We start from the raw sequence: 20,170 nt of genomic DNA on the forward strand, positions 1-20,170 counted from the left end.
CAGTGTTTCAAAAATAAATTTATCAACTTTCTAAAATTCATGACAACTACATGATTGAAATTCACTTTCATCTCTTACAAAGTTGTACCATGTGATGCACATTTGTGTACTAGATTTTACCTACCATGAGGAAAAGCCATTTATGACAGTTTCACTAATTAATATATCTTTTAATGAAGATCAATCATTTTATATTCCATCTTATTCAGGGAACACATTTTCTCAACTATTAAAAGATTTATATATATACATAACTAAAAACAAATGTAACATTTCCATGCATTTTTAATATGAAAAATGATTTCAATGAACTGTCTTTATTGCACTCTTCTGGAGTCATGGATTACTATATTATAATTATTGGCTATAAGATCAAAGGAGAAAAGTTGCCACTTATCAGTTTTACCTAAGATGTAAAGTACATAACAGGACGTTATAAATGTTAGTAAAAGGGAATTAGAAATAGATATAATACAATGAAAAAATACCTATATTGATTACCTAAAACCTTCATGTCTTATTCATCATTCAATACATTTGAAAGCATCAATGTATGTCCATTTTTCCATTATGGTCAGTTACACAATCTGATAGTCAGTAATCTTTCTTTTATTATTAATTTTTCTTATTCTTCCAACCAACTGACAGCATGTTGCCTCATCTAACCATGTTAGTTTGTTTGCAACACAATTCACATCCAATCATCCATATATCTATTAAATATAGTCGTGGTAACATAAGTTTCAACAATGCTATCTATTAATCAGTCAGTGCTACTGATTACTGATTAATCTATATAAAAATTGGATTGATTAACTTGAACAAAAATATGGATTTTTATATCTCAGCTTTAGATTTTAATGGACTTTTTTTTCAACCATTTGGAAGAAATTGCATACCATCTCTTAATTAAAATAATTGAATAGAGTTGTGTAATTAGATATTGGTAATTACATCTTCAGACTGAATGGTCACTATGTCAGTAGTCAAGTTTTACCACATGATGATACTTATTTTGAGGGGGGGGGAAGAAAGACAGGAAAGTAATGGTTTGATTTAATCCAAGAATTAAAATACATAAACAAAAAATAACAAATGTTTTGCAATAAATTCAATTCTCACCTACATGGAATAAAATCTATTACTGAAATTGAAAACAAAATTCAGTCATGTATAAACAAAGTACACAACTTTATTTGCTCCTAGCTCTTCCATTTCAAATATAATCAACAAGTAAAACAAACTACATTAAAAGAAGTATAAAAGACAAACAAATGATTATAATTTTCAACACTTTGCACCATTTAACTAATGTCTTTTCAGTATAAAATCTGTTAAAGTATGATAATAACAAAGTCATTTCTTTTTTATCAAATTTTTTCACATACTAAAATTTTATCAACCTAAGATCAACTGTATAGAACTTAGTAAATATTTATAATTTTATTTTTAAAATAAAATATATAAATACACATAATATGATGACATTTAAGAGTATGTCAACAAACTTTCATCTCCTTTCCCACATTTTATCAAGCTTTAAAATGTGAAACTTTTAGTGGTTATAAAAGCGTTTGCTTTTTCAGTAGGTTGCTGGTTTATTATTTTGGAATTTTTTTTTCCAGTGAGAAATCAATCATTGAAGTTCTTTTTTGTAAGAAGGGAGGTAAGTGAAAAAAACAAAACATTATTTATCTATGACGTAATGTTCTTGAAAGCAAACATTAACATAATTGTACACTTACGTTGTATATTTTTCAAAAATAGCATTAATATACATAAAATATGAAAAATAAATTCTGTCATATTTGCATAATTTTTTCTTTTTTAATTTTAATTATAATTTGAAGCATTACTCAAAATGGAGTTAAGAAACACATCTTTGGGATAAGCTGATCAATAAAACAATGTTTGGGGCTCTATACAAAACAACTAACAAAATGAAAAAAATACCTATGCTATTTTGTTTTTCCTCTAAGAACCTACTAAATTGGTCAATAAACCAAAAAATCTTAAGTAGAAATTAAACAGCATACCTAAAGAAGAGAAAATATTTCGTAGCCATATTTCTACAACCCTAACTATTTGATTACATAAAACTGTTTGGACAAAAATCTGCACTATTTCACATTTTTTTCTGATGAGAATCATGAACCTTTCAAAGTGGAAATGTGCTTCTCATGTAAGGGTACATAAATGTTTTTTTTTTAACAAGCCACATTATGACCCTATGTTTGTAAAGATTAAATTAATTAATTTAAATTAGCCTCATCATGTTGGGTATCATTATTCCTACTATCGGCTCTCATATTACAAAGGAATGAGAATAAACACAGAAGTACTTTTGAAATTTTGTGTGATGGATCAATTTGCATTAAACGTGTTAGTAAGCTAGACCACGTTAGCATACAGAATGCATTCTAATATAAGTTAAACATAATCGTTATTAAATAGAATACAACAGCATAAAATTAAATGTGACAGATTTTAATTTTTAAGTGTTTAAATTATCAATCTTAATAAATTATATGACAGTTCTTATTTTCTCTTACCCTACTTTTTAAGGTAATTATTATGTGCCTAAGTTACTCATAGATTTTCTACAATCCAAGACTTCCTCCAACAAATACACACTCACTCACACATAATATATATAAAGTTCTAAATTATAATTAGAAAGTATAAAAGACTCAATACCACTGTTGTTAAAATTAAAATGGCCAAGATTTGCAGATGAATGCAACATGTTGCCATCATTCAATTTCAACATGGCCAATTTTGACACCAGAAAAGTTATGAAAGACACAGAAAAATTAAAAACTATATCACTGCTTGGTACCTACAAGGATGTATTTTTGTATCCAATTTCATGTAAGTTGGTTGACATACACATGAATAGTTCAAGAAAAACCCGAATTGTGCTTTCTTGCTGAAAAATTGAGTAAAAGACAAAAATTCCAAAATTTTCTATATCTTTGTTCGGGACCCGTAAAAAAGTGTATGTACCAAATCCAATATAATTTGGCTAAAATACTGCAGAATAATTGTTAACAAACCCTAAAATTTGAGCTGCATTTCTTAAAATGCTCTTCTATAGTTAAAAACTTACATTTTTACTGACCTAGAACTTTATCAAATTTCAGTTGCTAATATACTAAATATGCATTAATAACACATACTGAATAACAATATAACTAGTCTTCCAATTTTAAAAATGTACTGTTGTTTACAATTTTATAGCAATGATCCTTGTAATCAATGGGATTTTTCTGCCTCACATCATTAATATGATTATACAAATCTCTGACTACTTTTGGAATAGGAGAAAACTTTCCAATTTTGGAAATGACATCATCATAGTTCCACTGGAGGTCTCTTGTCATTTTATGTGCATATCTGGAAGGCAAACCCATCTGCATCCGAAGATCAAAATCTGCCTTTTCATCTTCTTTCATCTCACTTTCACTTGGCAAGATAACTGATCCATCAAGTACCCTTAAAAAAAGCAGCACCTGCTGATGATAAATGGGAAATGGTAGTATTGTTTTTAGCACACCAAAAATAGCCAGTGTTGGAAATTCAATGTGTATAAGGTGCTTATACAGAGGCTGCATTCGTTGGTCCTGAACAAATACTTTACAATCAGGATGCAGAAATGAAACATCATAGTTATAACCTGTGCATAGAATCAGAACATCCGTTTCAAACTCACGACCATTTAGAAACCTCACTGTTGATTGAGTTACTTTAGAAATACCAACTTCTTCTGAAAAGTTTTGTGGACACTTTTCAAGAAACTTTTTGTTCATGTTATGACTCAAAATAACCTGTTAATATCAAGATTTTGAGATTAGAGATGTTCTTGCATTACATTCAATCTCCAAAAAATTAACATACAACTTCCTAATAGTGATAAAATGTTTAAATTTGATTTTATGATAGTCCTAAATGGAAGCCAAAAAGATTTTAACAAAATACCTTAAACAATTAATTATGATGAGCATGTATTATGCATTTTTGTAAGCTTTGAAATAAATTCTATCATAATATTATTAACTGCTAGCTTAATAAATAACATTTTATATTTTAATGTTCAGAAATGGTATTTTGTTTCAATAATAATGTACTATTTATAGTTCATTCAAAGCTGCTAGATTCCTGCATTAGAAGTGTTTAATGGCAATGTATAGTGCTCTAATGGCTGTTATTACTTTTTTTTCTTTATCTTTTATTGATGACATCATGAGCAACTGTTAAGAAATACTGATAGAAGTTTAGGTTACAAACCAGTCATGTTTAGCTATATCTAATAACAATTAATTTCTCATATGTTATTAGTATAAATAATAACAACATAGCATTTGTACAATTGTATACCAGTTATGAAATTTGATATGCCAAAAGATACAAGTTCACAGGATTAGACCAAACCACTAAATTGTTTTTAAAAAATATATGTAAACATTGCTTAATAAATATATTGTATAATCAGGTTTTAATTTTTGATCTTACAGTAATACATACTTGAAGTCAATTGAAGGTGATATATTTTTTCAATATGCTTATGTTTCTTTCAGTTGAACCAGAGGGTCTAGTAACAAGCAGCATGTGTGAAAGTTAAGTAAATAGCTTTGCAAGAACCAGCACAGATCTGTCAAAAATCATTATCTCTTGGAGCGTTCAATAATTTTTCTCAGTTGCAACTACAGAGCTTTGAGCTACAGAAATTGCTATCAACAGTAAATGAATTTACCAATTCAAAACTTCTGTTTTTGTTTGGTGTTACAAGATTTTGTATTATTGTACTGATGAAAAGAACAAAAGAAAAGCTTTAAGGTTTAATTTGACATGTAACATTTGGAAGATACAAAATTCAAACCACACAAGATTGTTCTCATTTTGTTATGAAAAACCCAGATACTATTAATTTTGGGGTCCTAAGTAGGGCCCCCATCCCACCAAACATGCTTGCCCTTTCAGCTGTGGGGCATTATAATGTGACAGTCAACCTCACTATTCTTTGGTAAAAGAGTAGCCCAAGAGTTGGCAATGGGTGGTAATGACTAGCTGCTTTTCCTCTAGTCTTTCACTGCTAAATTAGGGATGGCTTGTGAAGATAGCCTTTGTGTAGCTTTGCGTGATATTCAAAACAAAAACAAACAAACCTAAGTAGGCCTCTGACATCCTGGTGATGGGTGCCTTTCATACTCAACAATAAAACCCTTTAGCATTTAAAGCTGCCTTTGGCACTCACAAACTGTGCAATCATTCATCAAGCATACATGTTTGTTGTTGCAGTTAGATATAATGAACAATTAGTATAAATTTGAAACCCTGAGGTTTAGTATTTTAGTTTGAGGATATTTAAAAAAATTATAAGTTTCTATGACAACTAAGTTACACTCTTCAATTTCATTATATGCGCCACTTGCTAATCTGATGAATCCTTAGTAAAGTTAAGTATACAAAAATACAAGTGCAGTAAAACATTGTATCTCAGCCATATTGAGCACAACAAGTTTTGATAAATATCTTGAAGCAAGCCAAGAATTCCCTATCTTCAGACATAGTTAAATGTGGAATAAATACTTTTAATGAAACTAGTTTTATGAAATTATCAGTCTCTAAATATAGAACATGTTAAAGTTTGTGAGGTGGTATCCCTTCATTTTTTTTATTTATTATTATTATTATGTTCATAGTTAATAACCTTTCCCTATATAGTTTAGTTAAGGTTTCTCTTGAGTTTGTTTATGCACAAAGCTATCTTACACCACAATAGAGTTAACAATATAACAATTCAAAATATTTTCACATCAGTACACACAAAACTATATTTTATTACTGATTATTTTATCGTACATTAATTGATCACTGAATGTTATTTGGTACCAAAGAAAATAAAAAAGAAAGTACTTTTCCAATGGGGTTAGTTTGTTTTGAATTTTGCGCAAAACTACACGAGAGCTATCTGCGCTAGCCATCCCTAATTTAGCAGGGTAAGACTAGAGGGAAGGCAGCTAGCCATCACCACCCACCACCATCTCTTGGGCTACTCTTTTAACAATGAATAGTGGGATTGACCATCACATTATAATGCCTCCATGGCTGAAAGGGCAAGCATGTTTGGTGTGACGGGGCTTTGAACCCGTGACCCTCAGATTGCGAGTCGAGCGGCCTAACCACCTGGCCATGTTGGGCCTCCAATGGGGTTAAAGGATTTGTTTTAGAGCAAAGCCACACTGAGTAATTTGCTGTGTCCACCGTGAGGAACTGAACCCCAAGATTTTAGTGCTGAAAGTTTGTAAACTTACTGCTCTCCCATGACAGGACAAAGGTAAATGATAAATAAAGATACATTTTAATTTTCTATATTTCTTTTTTTCCTACTTTAAAAAGAAATTTTTCTAAAATATAAAGTAATGGGCATACGGTAACATGTTACATTTCCCAACTTGTACAAGTTTCTTCAACTTGAAAAGTTTTACTTCCATACCAACATATTATTTTACTCAATTACTAAATGTTTATAATTTTTTGTACAAATATTTTAGTAATCACAATACAAATAGGTAGGTTAAATATTAACTGTATTAATCAATAAATATTTTTTACACTAATCACACTGAAGTTTAAGAAATAAAGTATGCATGTATATATGTGTGTGTATATGTAAATATAAGTTGATATAAGTTCATAAGTTCACCTGTTCTGCAACTTCAGCTAATTCAACAGAAATATCAACACCAGAGGGTCCAGCTCCAAGAACAACCACACGTTTTCCTTTGTACGGAACGTTTGAACGATAGTCATGACTATGTATTACCCAACCTGGAAATGATTCTAATCCCTTAATATCAGGAAAACTGGGACAAGCATAGCGACTAAAAATTAAAAATAAAACAGGATAAGAGTGTTTATCAAATTAAAACTAATGAAACATCTGACAAAACTATTTGATAGTATTAAAACATGATAAATTCAACCTCTACTTGAACTTTTATGTATATTTCTATATTTTTGATAATAATATCCATCTTCTATTTAGTTATTAGGTGCTAAACACATGGGCTTTATACTAGCCTCCACTACATTATTATAACATTTTTGAGATTTCATTTAAATATACATGTTGTATTAAATCCTAATTTAAATTCATATAATAACAGAATGGATCAAGTATGTATTTAAACTATATATATATCCTTATCATAAAGACAGTAAACAACATTAACATCAACCATAGTTTGTGATATTTGTGTTCAGCTTTATATCAATTTTGATATCAATTAAAAAGATATGTAAATGTAAGATAAACTAAAGATCAATCTCAGTTTCACTTCAACATTGTTAAGCCATTTATAAAACAAAGAACTAACTTAAAAAAACAACATGTCAACAAGAAAATGTCTCTAAAACTAGAAATTCAAAAGATACAAGTCTCTAACATTATAGGATGTATAAGCTTATAAAGGGTTGATTTTACATAACTTTTATTCTGAAAAACATCTGGCATTTTTGAATATTATGATAAATCATATTATTTATTAATATGCTTGAAAATAGAGGCAAGTAAAAATGTAAATACCGAGTCAATTATTATTTTGATAAGAATGTGTTATTATACTACAAAATGTATAATAATTATATAGGTAAATTTCAGGAATGCATACTCATCAGTTCAGTTAGGATAACAACAAAAATTAAAGATACCATATCTCTTAACCAATAAAATGAATTATGAAACTAATATGATACAATTTTGCTTTGACATGTTTCCCTAGCATAGTTTTTAAAAAAAAAAGAAGCCGAATTAGAGGGTATCGATTAAATGGTTTATGATTGTTAAGGAAATTAAGTATTGATACATCATCCTTTTTTTGTACTTGATGGTGAGAATAATAAGACTAGAGAACACAGATATCAATTTTGGCAGGATAGGAGTCATCCTTAGCTAAGACAGTTTTATTTTTCTAACAGGGTGATTGACCTTTGGAATGGGTTACCTTCAGATGTGTTGTATGCAGTGAATTTAAAGGAAGGCTTGATAAATATTTAAATTATAAAGACTGATTTTGAGTTTTTTATTTTTATTCTTTATATAGTTTAGTTTAAGTTAGTGTAGTGTAGCTTGATTTAGTGGAAGGACAGAAAAGGTCAACCAACAGGTCCCTTGTTGTCCTTAACTTTTGTTACGTAATGATAATAGAAAATTATTAGATTTTTATGCCCTGTACAATGAAGGAAAAATTAAAATAATAATTATCTTTCATGAACATCACACATCAAAGCGCTTGTGTGAAAATAAGTTTGCCGATGATAAAAAAAACAAAACAAACAAGCTTAAGTTAGAATATTAGAACTCATGTAGAGTCAAGAAAAAGAACACATAATAAAAACAACTTTGTCTTAAATGGATTTTACCGAGTTTCAAGAATACCAGTAGCAAGAAATATTGCAAAATTTCAAAGCATGAAGAAACACAAGTTGTTTCAAATCAGTTGCTTACACTTATGCTTTAAAGCAGTTTTACTAACACAGTAGCAATGGTTTTTGGTCCTGTTCACTTATTTTGGCAAAAACTTCTTTAATTATCTTGTGGTTTACATAAAACAAAAACTTTTCTATTACTTCTATTTTGTCCCCCCATTGGTTCAATGTTATGTTAACAGACTTACTCTGAAGCAAACAAATGGTACTTCTACTCATCAGAGATTGATTTATTTCACTTCATAATCTCAAGCCATTCACTTTCTTTAATGTTATTGATAGCCCAGAACTTCCAAGTATCTCACATGAGATTTCAGAGTTCATGCTTCATGGCCATAATATGGGTACATTCATGCATGGAAATTTTGGTTCAGGCACGTGAAAATAAATGTTCTAATACTGATACTGACTTTACAGTAATCATCAATATCAAACAATTTTATGTTCTGAGGTAGGTGTTAGGTACATGAATGCAATATACATTACAAATTGGCTTAAACCATATAAACAGTAGCTCAAAAGAGTGCTACCAGATCAATTTGCATATTAATTGGAGACTATTAAGTGGGTGGTTTAAGTTGTTACATCTGTTATACTTACAGATTTTGCAATCAAAACAAACATGACTTTAACTATGAAGTAGATTGTTTTTAAGGCAATTGATAATGGATCATGAACTCTTACTTATTGCATCTTTGAAGACGAATGGTAATCAGCAATCAGCCTGATCGTTAGATTAAAGCAGCGATCTCCAAACTTTATGAAGTCATGGAACCCCCAACCCTTAACGTCTAGCCTAGAGGAAAGTGACCAAGTTCATAACAACATAATTAATGCAAAATTGTAAACTGTGTAAAGAAGACTGAATAACAGCTGATTCATGATATTAAAAAATACATTTGGTCTCCAACAGGTAAACACCCAATAATTGAAAAAAAAAACACCATTACCTGTTATATTTGTGGGAAACCCCAGATAATCTTTCATGGAACCCTGGGGTTCTATGGAACGTGGTTTGAAAACTGCTAGATGCATTCTTGTAATTATTAAATAATGACCACCCATACTTGTTTTTAAGGTTTCAAACCTCCACCCTCGGAAATTGACACAAAGGGTATGTCACCCCAAGTTCTGAAATCTTATGTAGATCCCCACTTTCTTTAAAGAATATTTCTCATATACTCAAAAGTTTATCTCTTCTGCAATGGAAAGAAAGATATACAAGTTTTCACTGTTGTATGAAGTACTAAGAATATAAAATCTATTAACTGCACAACATAATGAGCTCGAACTAACTTTTTTCACTATGGTGTTAAACTTAGGAATGAAGCAACTCAAGACTGATTAAACAGTTTAACTGCCATAACAAACAAACATATATACGGGCAAAATGCCTTATGTCTGCTTATTATCAATATTTCAAGTAATGCACCTGGGATGCGTAAGAAAAATTACAAAATTACATGATGTTTACTGTTTAATTAATTATTATAAGGACAAAACTTATACACTAAACAAATAATGACATAATATAAAAGCTGTGGGTATGTAATGTATCTACATTAATGACCTACGAGTTAAAAAATTACAGCTGTGCTTCTCGACCAATCAGTTTGATATAAATGTTGAAATAGATCTCTTTTTTTCTTGAAATTAAGACTACTTGAAGAATATCCAATATACCAGGTTTTTACTTTGGCCTAAGTACATGTTTGCCTAATAAACAAAATGAGTTGTAATTGTATTTGTTTCCCTTGATTGGTTGAAAATCACTTGAGTAACTTGTGTAGTTATAGAAATAACATTGTTGTAAACACACTTATGAACATGTATAAAACAATATTGAATTGTCTGAAATAACACAACTGGAAAAGTAAACACACTATTGGCCTGGTGTTCAGGTTTTATGTACAGAAGGTGACACTACTGTTTGCATGTTAAGTTAGTTAATCTGAAATAATGTTACATCAGAAAATCGTTTTTTTGACAAAATAAGTAAAAAAGTAGGTGTTGCAGTTGAAAACAGATTTATAGAAGGAACATGTTTAACAAATGTAATTTTTTAAAGGGTAGTACGATCACTGCTCTTCTACAAATAAAAAAAGGACCAATCCTAACAACTAATTGAGTTTTTAGATTGTTTTTAGACTTTTCATAATTACTTTATAATGATCTATGATGTTAAATTATTTAAGTCTTGAACCAAATTAAGACATACCCATTACACACCATAATGGCATCAAAGATATGTTGTGTTGACTCTCTGCTTCGTAAATTCTTTACTTTCACTTCCCAGTGTAAATGGCTTCTGTCAACAGTAACAGGTTTAACTTCCAAGATATGGCTGTAAAACTAACAGGACAAATATGTTCAGAGTAAGAAAAAACTATGCACATGAAATTATATGTTTTTCAGTCGGTTTTAACCTCGTTTTATTTTTACAAAATACGTACAATTATTTTACATATAGCAGCGATTTTCTACAAAGGAAAAATGTATAAAACATCAATTTTGCTGATGAGTGAAAGCCGTCAAGAGTGTAGTAAAAAATTACAATTCAATTAATTTCAGTTATCCTTAAAAAGTTCACATGAGCAAAACTTCAAAGAACTTCCTAAGAATTAAAAATTATTTAAAACTCACATCAGGTAAAATATATTTACAAGTAACTGCCCGATGTTTTAAGTTAACATACGAGTTACGTTACTAACTCTTTTGGCAAAACATCTGGTGATACGTATTACAATTACAAATTTAACTCACAAGACTTTTATATAGAACATTAAGGGTGGGGATGTATCATAAAATCCAACAAAGTCAATTTTTAAAATGTTGATGCAGATGCTGATGAGAGAAATTAATAACTGCTTTTTGAAAAAAAAAAGATAGAACCAAAGTCAGATTGTGATTCATGTAGAAACTGAAAAACTCATGTTAAATCAATATGCTTTCAATGAATAGGTTATACATTAAAGATAATGCAACTTGAGTAAAGTATGTCATTAATTCAGACCTTTTTTGCTGAAAAAAAAAATACACCTAAAAGAATATCATGTATTTGTTTAAATAATATATGAATTTGTTGTACAAGGTACTAGTTAAAACACCATTTGGAGCATTGTGTGCATCTCTCCTCTTAGTCTGGGAAGGACCTTGAAAATGTTTCAGAGGAGGCCTACTAGGGCAATTCGTGGGGGGGGGGGGAGGTGATTTGTAAAATGAACACAGATTGAGATCTCTTAAATGATTCTCTCTTGGAAGGAGGATTATGGGTGATCTAATTCAAATATTCAATATTAAGGGAGGTTATAAGATCTATCTAACACTAGTCTAATGTGTTCTTTACACATACTGTTAGTGTGGAAAACATTTAAACATGAACTTCCCATCTCTAATAGATCTGGCATGGCTTGGTGGTTAGGGAGCTTGACTTGGAATCTGTTGGTTGCAGGTTCAAATCCCTGTCACCATACGTGCTCACCCTTTCAACTGTTAGGACATTATAATGTGATGGTCAATCCTGCTATTCATTAGTAAAAGAGTAACCCAAGGGTTAGAAGTGGGTGGGTGGGGTTGACTAGCTGCCATTCCTTTAGTTCATTACTGCTAAATTAGGGATGGCTGGTGCAGATAGTCCTCGAGTAGGTAAGCACAAAATTCAAACCAAACCCATCACTAAACAATACAAATTAAATGCATAAATGTTGTATTATTCAAGAATTCCAATGTTATATAAAAACCACCTGGAATGTGGTGTTTCTTACAAAGTACTGGAAAGTACTTGTGAGTTTGTAATATTTCCCGTAACTTGATCAGACAGTTTCAAATTTAGATTAGCTTTACTTATAAATATACATCATTATTTATCATATAAATATAATACAGAAGATATACTAAAAGCAGAAGTAAACAGCGATAATATAACAAAATTTAAGGCCACCAAGCCAGCTCTTATCATTTAAATAGTTATCAAGCCTTTTTCTAAAATCCCTTTAATTTACTATATCCATTACATCTGAAGACAACCCGTTCAAAAGGTAAACCACCCTATTAAAAAATAAATCTGTCTGAGCTACAGATGTCTGCTACCCTGCCAAAATTTATGTTTGTGTCCCATAGCCCTACAGTTCTTATTGTACAAGAAAAATGATACATTGACACTATCAATTCCATTAACAATCTTATATATTTCAGTCAGATCACCCCAACCTTAACTCTTCTCTTTTTAAGAGAAAACAATTTCAGAAATTTTAATATTTTCTCATATGACAACCTTTCCATCCAAGGTATTATCCTAGTAGCCCACCTCTGAACTCTTTCCAATAATTAAGTGTCCTTTCTGAGGTAAAAGACCCAATACTGAATACAATACTAATACTTCAAATTATGATAACTCGCATGCATGATGTTGCATTTGTTATAATTAAAAGCCATCTGCCATATTTCTCTAACTCACCAAATAATTCAAATTCTTTTTTTTAAAGCAGCATCCTCCTCATAGCTAGTGACACCCAAGACCTTGATATCATCAGCAAATTTAAGTAATTTTATTGACCATTCTTTCATCTATGCCATTGATGTAAAGCAAAAAGAATCAAAGTTCTAACAATGAGCCCTGAGGTACCCGATAGCATTAGTTTAATGGAACTACATTTATAGCAATCCTCTAATTCTTCTTCCAACCAGCCACTTTTCTATCCAATGAGTCAACTCAACCTCCTCATACCTACACAGATAACTTCTGACAAGCCTTTTATGTGGCACCTTGTCAAATGTTCTCTGAAAATCCAGATACACCAAATCCACAGCTTTAACCTCATTTACACAAGTAGTAACTTCTTCAAAAAAGCTTAAAGTATTAGTAAGACAAAATTTTCACTTAGTGAAAACAATGTTTGATTATTATCCAATAAAAATTTTAACTTTGTTAAATGGCTTTGCAAAGTATCTTTTATTGGATTTCAAAAACTTTTATACCACTGATGCAAGACAAATAAGCCTATAATTACTGGGACAATTTTTATCACGTCCCTGTAAAAGATGAGTAAAATTAGCCAGATTCCAATCTTCAGGAACCTGCCCACTATTCAATGACATACAAAAAATTGTAGCAGCTGGTTTACATATCCAGTTCTTAACCAATTCAAGTTATGTTAGCAGTGGAAAATATAAGTCCCAGCTGCAGTTAAAAGGATTAATCACCTTCAAATCCCTAAAGGAAATATTATACAGCCCAGGATTGTTATCATTCTTCAAACTTCTCAATTTTTTCTTAATAAGCTCAGAATTAATGTGATAATCTTTTTCAATCATGTAAGCAACAGCATTAAACAACAAATCCTTATTAAGAAAACAAAAACTGTTTTACACCACTTAAGAAGGGACAGAAGTACTGCAAAAAATGGTACAAATATTGGATATTTATTAATTTTAGTGTTTTCGGCAACTTTTATAAATACCAACTTAGAACATACAAGACCTGGCAACTCAAAAATCACATAAAAAGCATCTACATACTTTGTTTATGATGGATAGAAAATGTTTAAAATGTTGTATCTGTCAGGGAAAGTTCGAAAGTTTTTCAAACATTCAAAGGGCTTAAAAAGACAGGAAAGTTTCAAATAGACCACAGATACAAAGATACTCTTTAACTTGTTTAATTTTTTATGATTTTATTGAAATTAATATAATTTTATTCAAGTTCTGTTTAGTGATATAAATCGCATAACAGTAATAAATCATTTAATCTGACTTTTTTAAAATACAAAACTGATAAAAGATATAATAATCCTCCATCTGTTAAGAAAAGAAATACAAGACTTTAAAAATACTAGGTCAGGAGTTTAAAAAAAAGTTATCTTTTAGGCTGTATCTACATGAACTGCAAGAATTCCCTAATTCTTTACTTGTGTGATTAATGGAAACTGAGACATACCTGGACATATTTGATCAGGTCAAAATATTTTGCATATTTCTGGAGATAACCAAGAACTTTACTGTGATGAATAAATGAGCCACCTTCATTTTCTGGAAAAGGAAAATCTGGAAAGCCCATGATTTCCTTGGGCAAGTTTGTTCTGTAATAACAGACATAAAGCAAAAGTGTTCAAATAATTTCATTGTATACTACTCAAAAAATATCCTTTAGTGCAACATAATTTATATTAAATCACTGCTGCAGCCACTTTTACAATTTTAAATATACTTTTCAGCTTGAGACTTCAATCACTTTTTTCTAATAAACGCTATATAAAATTATCATGTAAAGTTTTTAACTAATCAGTTGTCAAAATTAAACAAGGTTAGAAGGCTTCATGCCCACCTGCTTTAGCATTATGTGTCATAGAACTGAACATAGGATTGTTTAAGACTATATCAACATTATTATGTTGGTATTATTTGAAGGATTCTTAATAAGGAAAAACCTTGGGCACAGGATGTAGATACACACTATCAGAACACTTTGCATTTTAGATGCATTCAAAATATGAAATTTACAGAATTATGAGTAATTCTAAACTTATTTTCATTTTTGCTTCCGTACTTGGTTGATTAACAATATGTACTATTAGAAACATTCACTTACAAGATTCATTCAAACACATAACTCTTGTTATTAAGCAATTGTTTTGTTGGCATTGGCTTATAAGAAGTTTAATTGGAAAGCTGTTAGTAATATTGTTGCTGGAAACCCATAACGTTCAGATATAATGTTATAAATTCCTACTTTCTAATGTATATATAAAAGCCAGATGTTGTTTTGTAATACTCCATTCATCTGTGTGTAGCTTAGCAACAAAACTTTGCACATACCACAGTTATTTTTCTAATTGTCTGAACCTTGAATACCCAAAGTATAAAATATTTCATGGATTTATATATATAGTGCCATTTAATAGATGGTGCATGAGTTTTGGTTACATACATAGATACTGACATACATGCTACATCCATTATAGTAAGATATATTAGATTTGAATCACCAGAAAAAAAAGTAGTGTTACGTCAAAAGTTATGAACTTTAAATAAAGTTATGAAAATCATATCAAACTTTTATTAAACTTTTCTTTTTCTTTTTATTTACTTTTCAGCTCATTCTCCACATCATGACTATATCAAGAATACTTGCATGTCATTTCTAATGTCAAAAAACGTTCTAAATGAAACTGGAAAAGTTTTCTTTTTTTTGTTATTGCTGCATAATACAACATTTTCAAATGTTTTTAGCATCCATTTTTTCTATTCATGTTGTAATTTTTTTACATGCTGTAACAAAAAAACAGAAATGCATGTTTTTAATACCTATCATTTTCATTTATATAGTTGTTGCTCCTGTAAACTGATGTGACTGACACAGTTAAGATAGTTTTTCTACATCTTTAAATCTAATGTATATATATGACAACCATTTCTTTATCACAGAACACAATTTTAAATAAAGTCCTTTCCTCACAGAAAGAACATGACTTTCACAAGGACTGTACGTGAGGATTTTATTATATCTTTCTTGATATATTTTTTATAGGTAGTACTGAGAAACTATAGTTCTTAAAAAAACTATTATTTTTCAATACACTATACCACTTTTAAAATATAAAACATTACAGTTTATATCAGTAAAAGTTATGAAATGTTGGAGCTCTGTACATTGAATCATTTTGATACAATGAGTTGCATATGACTAAAGAGCACAATCCAAATACTTTTCCCATGCAGTACTTCCCAGGAAAAAAATCCTTTTATAGGAAATGTTAACTTTTTTCTAAATCTTTCTCAATGAGATATGAATATTATGATCAGTAATTACTAGCACAAACAGCCACCCATGTGGTGGCATTTCTGCTAGTATAAATAAAACCCAGTTGTCAATTTGAGTCATTTTTCATTTAAGTTGCAACATTCTTATTGATTTAAAATATAACATAACATAATGTTTATGGACAACAAGGAACATATTAGTCCATCTAGTGTCCCATCCTCTACACTAAACTAAAACTATTAAATTAAAAAAAATAAAATTCAAAAAACCCAAAGCCAGTCCTTGACATTCATATAGTTATCAAACTTTCTCTTGAATTTACTGCCTCAACAACATCTAAAAGTAACCCACTCCAAAGGCCAACCACCTTGTTAGAAAAATAAAACTGTCTTAGCAGAAGATGACTCCTACCCTGCCAAAATTTATGTGTCCACTAGTCCTACCATTTTCACCATTAACAATCTTAAGCACCTCAATCAGATCCCCTCTAACTCTTTGTTTTTCAAGAGAAAACAACTTCAGATATCTTAACCTCTCCTCGTATGACAACCCCTTCATCCCATGCACCATTCTAGTAGCCCTCCTTTGAACCTGTTCCAACAATTCAATGTCCTTCCTAAGGTAAGGAGCCCAAGACTGCACTGAACACAATACTCCAAATGTGGCTTAACCAGTGACCTGTACAATGAAATTATAACCTCTTTAGACTTGTATTCAATATTTCTGTAGATATAACCTATAATCCTATTTGCCCTACCACTAGCAGCAGCACACTGATTGGATGGCTTAAGAGATTGATCGACCACTACACCAAGATCCCTTTTCTTTTGTAACACTGTTAAGGTTATTCTCATCCAATTTATACTTATAATTCAAATTATGATAACCCACATGCATTATCTTGCATTTATTATAATTAAAGCCACTTGTCATTTATTTGTAAAGCAGCAGCATCCTCTTCACAGCTAGCAACACTCAATACATTAATATCATTAGCAAATTTAAGTAATTTATTTACCATTCCTCGATCTATGTCATTGATGTAAATCAAAAAGAGCAAAGGTCATAAAACTGAGCCCTGAGGTACCCCACATGTAACATTAATCCAATTTGATTGATCTCCATTTATAATAACCCTCTGCTTTCTTCCTTCCAGCCACTTCTCTATCCAATCAGCTAACTTATCTTCCACACCTGGAGATGTAATTTTTTACAAGCCTTTTATGTGGCACCTTGTCAAATGCTTTCTGAAAATCCAGATACACTAAATCTACACAATTACCCTCATCTACATAAGCAGTAACCTTTTCAAAGAATGTCAAATGATTTGCAAGTCAAGATTTTCCCTTAGTGAAACCTTGTTAACCAGCCAATAAAATTCTAAACTTTGTTAAATGATTTTGCAAAGCATCTTTTATCAGATTATCTAAAACTTTCCCACAACTGATGTAAGATTAATGGCCTACAATTATTATAATTTTGTGAAATTTTACTTGAAAATTGTTTTTATTTTCTCAATGTGCAATTGTTTTTCTTTTATGATAAAGGGGGAAGTTTAGTGAACAAAGCTTGCTGAAGAAAGGGTGGGGGCCCTATTTTTTTTTTTTTTACAAAACTACGACTCATAATTTTTTTATGGGGTGGGCAAAGCTAGTTCTTCTTATAATTATGTCACTGTTCTATACAATACACCAAAAAATTGAAATAATAAGGTTTTTTAAATATTCTATAACTGACCTCATATTCTTGTACATGCTGGAGTGCACTGGAAGACCAAACTCATCTGTGCCTACATTATCTTGGTAGCACCATGTCCCTCCTACATCACCAGTCTGTTCAAATACTGTAAAGATGAAAAACTCAGGTCGAGCAGCTAGATGTCGAGCTGCACATAGACCTGCTGCTCCTGCTCCTATGACTCCTACTCTCTTCATTTCTAAGTTCTGTATAGCTATACTGGATAACCAAACAAATAACTATAAACTAATTAAGATCCTATGCATTTTGAACATAAGATTTTTGTTTCCTATGTAATTAAATAATGGTAACCTATATTACATGGTAGTACAAAAATTATGAGTGGTGTTTCTATCGATTCAACTTGATGACCTATGTAAGACTACATTAACAATACACGTCAGTATTCAACTTCAAGCTTGTATTCGTGCAGAACTTAAAACCCATCATTTCTCTTTTTCATCAACATTACTTAAAGTTTTCGTCTTACGAAAACCAATTTTTAAATATTTTCAAGGGTTATTTTAAAAATCAATATAAATTCGTATATACGGCTATATAAACAAATACTGTTGTATTTAAGACTAGAGATAAATAAATACGTTATACCTCTGTACTATAACTTATAGGATTTTACAACATGAGATAGGTTGCCTAAGAAGAAATAGTTTCGTCCTGTTTGTTTAAAAATAAAGTACCATATATTAATATATTACTAACGGTACATTACTCATTAGTGTTAAAAATTACATGCATAGCTAAATCTTTCATTCCTTAGTGTAATTTATTGATACATATTCTGTAGACGTAATTTTTTATTATTCTTTCAATTTAAACAAATAAATCTTTGTTAATAGTGATACTATTACTAACAGCTAAAACTAAAAATACCCTCCCAATCCAATACCTTGAACAAGTTACAAGCTCGCTGACTTTCACGTGCTTTTGATTTCCACGAACCAAACTCCCGAAAGATGGTGTAATAGTTAGGCGTATTTTATAGCTACACTGTTCTGCTTCATTGGGATTTAGGTCCTTGTTTGGATCGTGGGTGTAATTTCTCCCCCAGCATATGTTTTTTATTTTTTTCAGTATTTTTATTTCTCGGCATTTTTGTACAGTGTCAAATGTTGAACGCGACATAAAAGAGGGTATTACTTTCACGAGTGTTTATCATATGAATTCAATTCCCCTATCAGGGCCAAGACCATTTATGTTCAAACGTTCACCATTTACACTGGTCCATATATTCCAGTGCCATTCATAATGTGGCTTATTCTATATGTATTTACATAAATTACCCTTTTAATACACTATATTATAAACTGCATAATGATATTTTAGGTAGGTCTAACAATAGGTGGCATATTACTACATTTATATTACATATTTATGGATGAGAGGTACTTAGGCTCATTTCTATCATGTATGATATAGCGATCTAGTGCGCGTAATATTTAGTTTTTATGAAGATTTTTCTTGAAATAGGTGAATGATCTGCTTAGAAGTCTCTCATGGAGTGGTTGTAAGTTTGTGTAGGAAGTGAGAATTTGTTGAGCGGGGAACTTTGTATGCGAGTGAGTATTGCATTTTGTTGCTTTTGTAGTTTAGTTTTAATTTTGGTAGGTGCAACATTAATCCACGCTGGATAAGCACATTCTATAATCGGCCATATATATTGTTTGTATATTTTATATAAATTTCTAAGTGTTGTTCCTGTATTATTTCCTGACAGCTTTCTAACTTGTTTTATCTTTTGCCAGATTTTGTTTCAAATTTCATTTACATGTTTTTGCCAGGTTAATTTTGCATCATATGTAAGACCGAGAAATTTTGCTGATGTAGCTGTGTGGAGGAGTGTCCCGTTTAGATATAACTTGGGGATGATTTTGATTAGTTTCTTTAATTTTAGGAGTACTAGGATTTGTGTTTTAGTTATATTGATTTTTATTCGTTTCTTGGAACAGTATTCGGTGATGGCATTTAGTGAAGTTGTAGGTTTGAAACTGCTATAGATGGCGTTGCGGAACTCTTCCAGATAGCTACATCATCTGCAAATTGTGAGATGAAACAAAACGTTGGGTCGTCTAAAGGCATGTCGCTTACATACATGATGAAGAATATGGGGTAACTACCCATCCTTGAGGTACACCTGCCTCTGGAGTAAAGTACTCAGAGTAGGTG

The 20,170-nt window shown here is 30.7% G+C and overlaps 1 protein-coding gene across 2 annotated transcripts; it reads right to left on the reverse strand.

Annotated features, from left to right (window-relative positions):
* LOC106464045 (flavin-containing monooxygenase FMO GS-OX-like 2) lies at positions 1-18,951 on the reverse strand. Of its 2 annotated transcripts, none has more exons than XM_022391709.1 (6): positions 18,894-18,951; positions 17,987-18,205; positions 14,426-14,567; positions 10,709-10,842; positions 6,707-6,884; positions 1-3,827 (listed from the first exon to the last, which is right to left on the reverse strand). In XM_022391709.1, the coding sequence occupies exons 2-6, from the start codon at positions 18,181-18,183 to the stop codon at positions 3,195-3,197; spliced, it is 1,284 nt and encodes a 427-aa protein (XP_022247417.1). In that variant the 5' UTR covers positions 18,184-18,205; positions 18,894-18,951; the 3' UTR covers positions 1-3,194. The 2 variants fall into 2 exon arrangements, with proteins under 2 accessions (XP_022247417.1, XP_022247418.1); XM_022391710.1 differs by having other exon boundaries at positions 18,878-18,897.
* Positions 18,952-20,170: the final 1,219 nt, after the last annotated feature.

This window comes from Limulus polyphemus, unplaced genomic scaffold (assembly GCF_000517525.1).
Source record: "Limulus polyphemus unplaced genomic scaffold, Limulus_polyphemus-2.1.2 Scaffold1548, whole genome shotgun sequence".
Lineage (NCBI taxonomy): Eukaryota > Metazoa > Arthropoda > Merostomata > Xiphosura > Limulidae > Limulus > Limulus polyphemus.

Excerpts from the sequence above, each read along its gene's own strand:
- LOC106464045 (XM_022391709.1), bottom strand. The coding sequence starts at position 18,183 with ATGAAGAGAGTAGGAGTCATAGGAGCAGGAGCAGCAGGTCTATGTGCA. Across the intron at positions 6,885-10,708 it reads GCCATTATGGTGTGTAATGG|TCGCTATGCTTGTCCCAGTT; the intron begins GTATGTCTTAAT and ends TTTAATTTTTAG. Across the intron at positions 3,828-6,706 it reads TAGCTGAAGTTGCAGAACAG|GTTATTTTGAGTCATAACAT; the intron begins GTGAACTTATGA and ends TGATATTAACAG.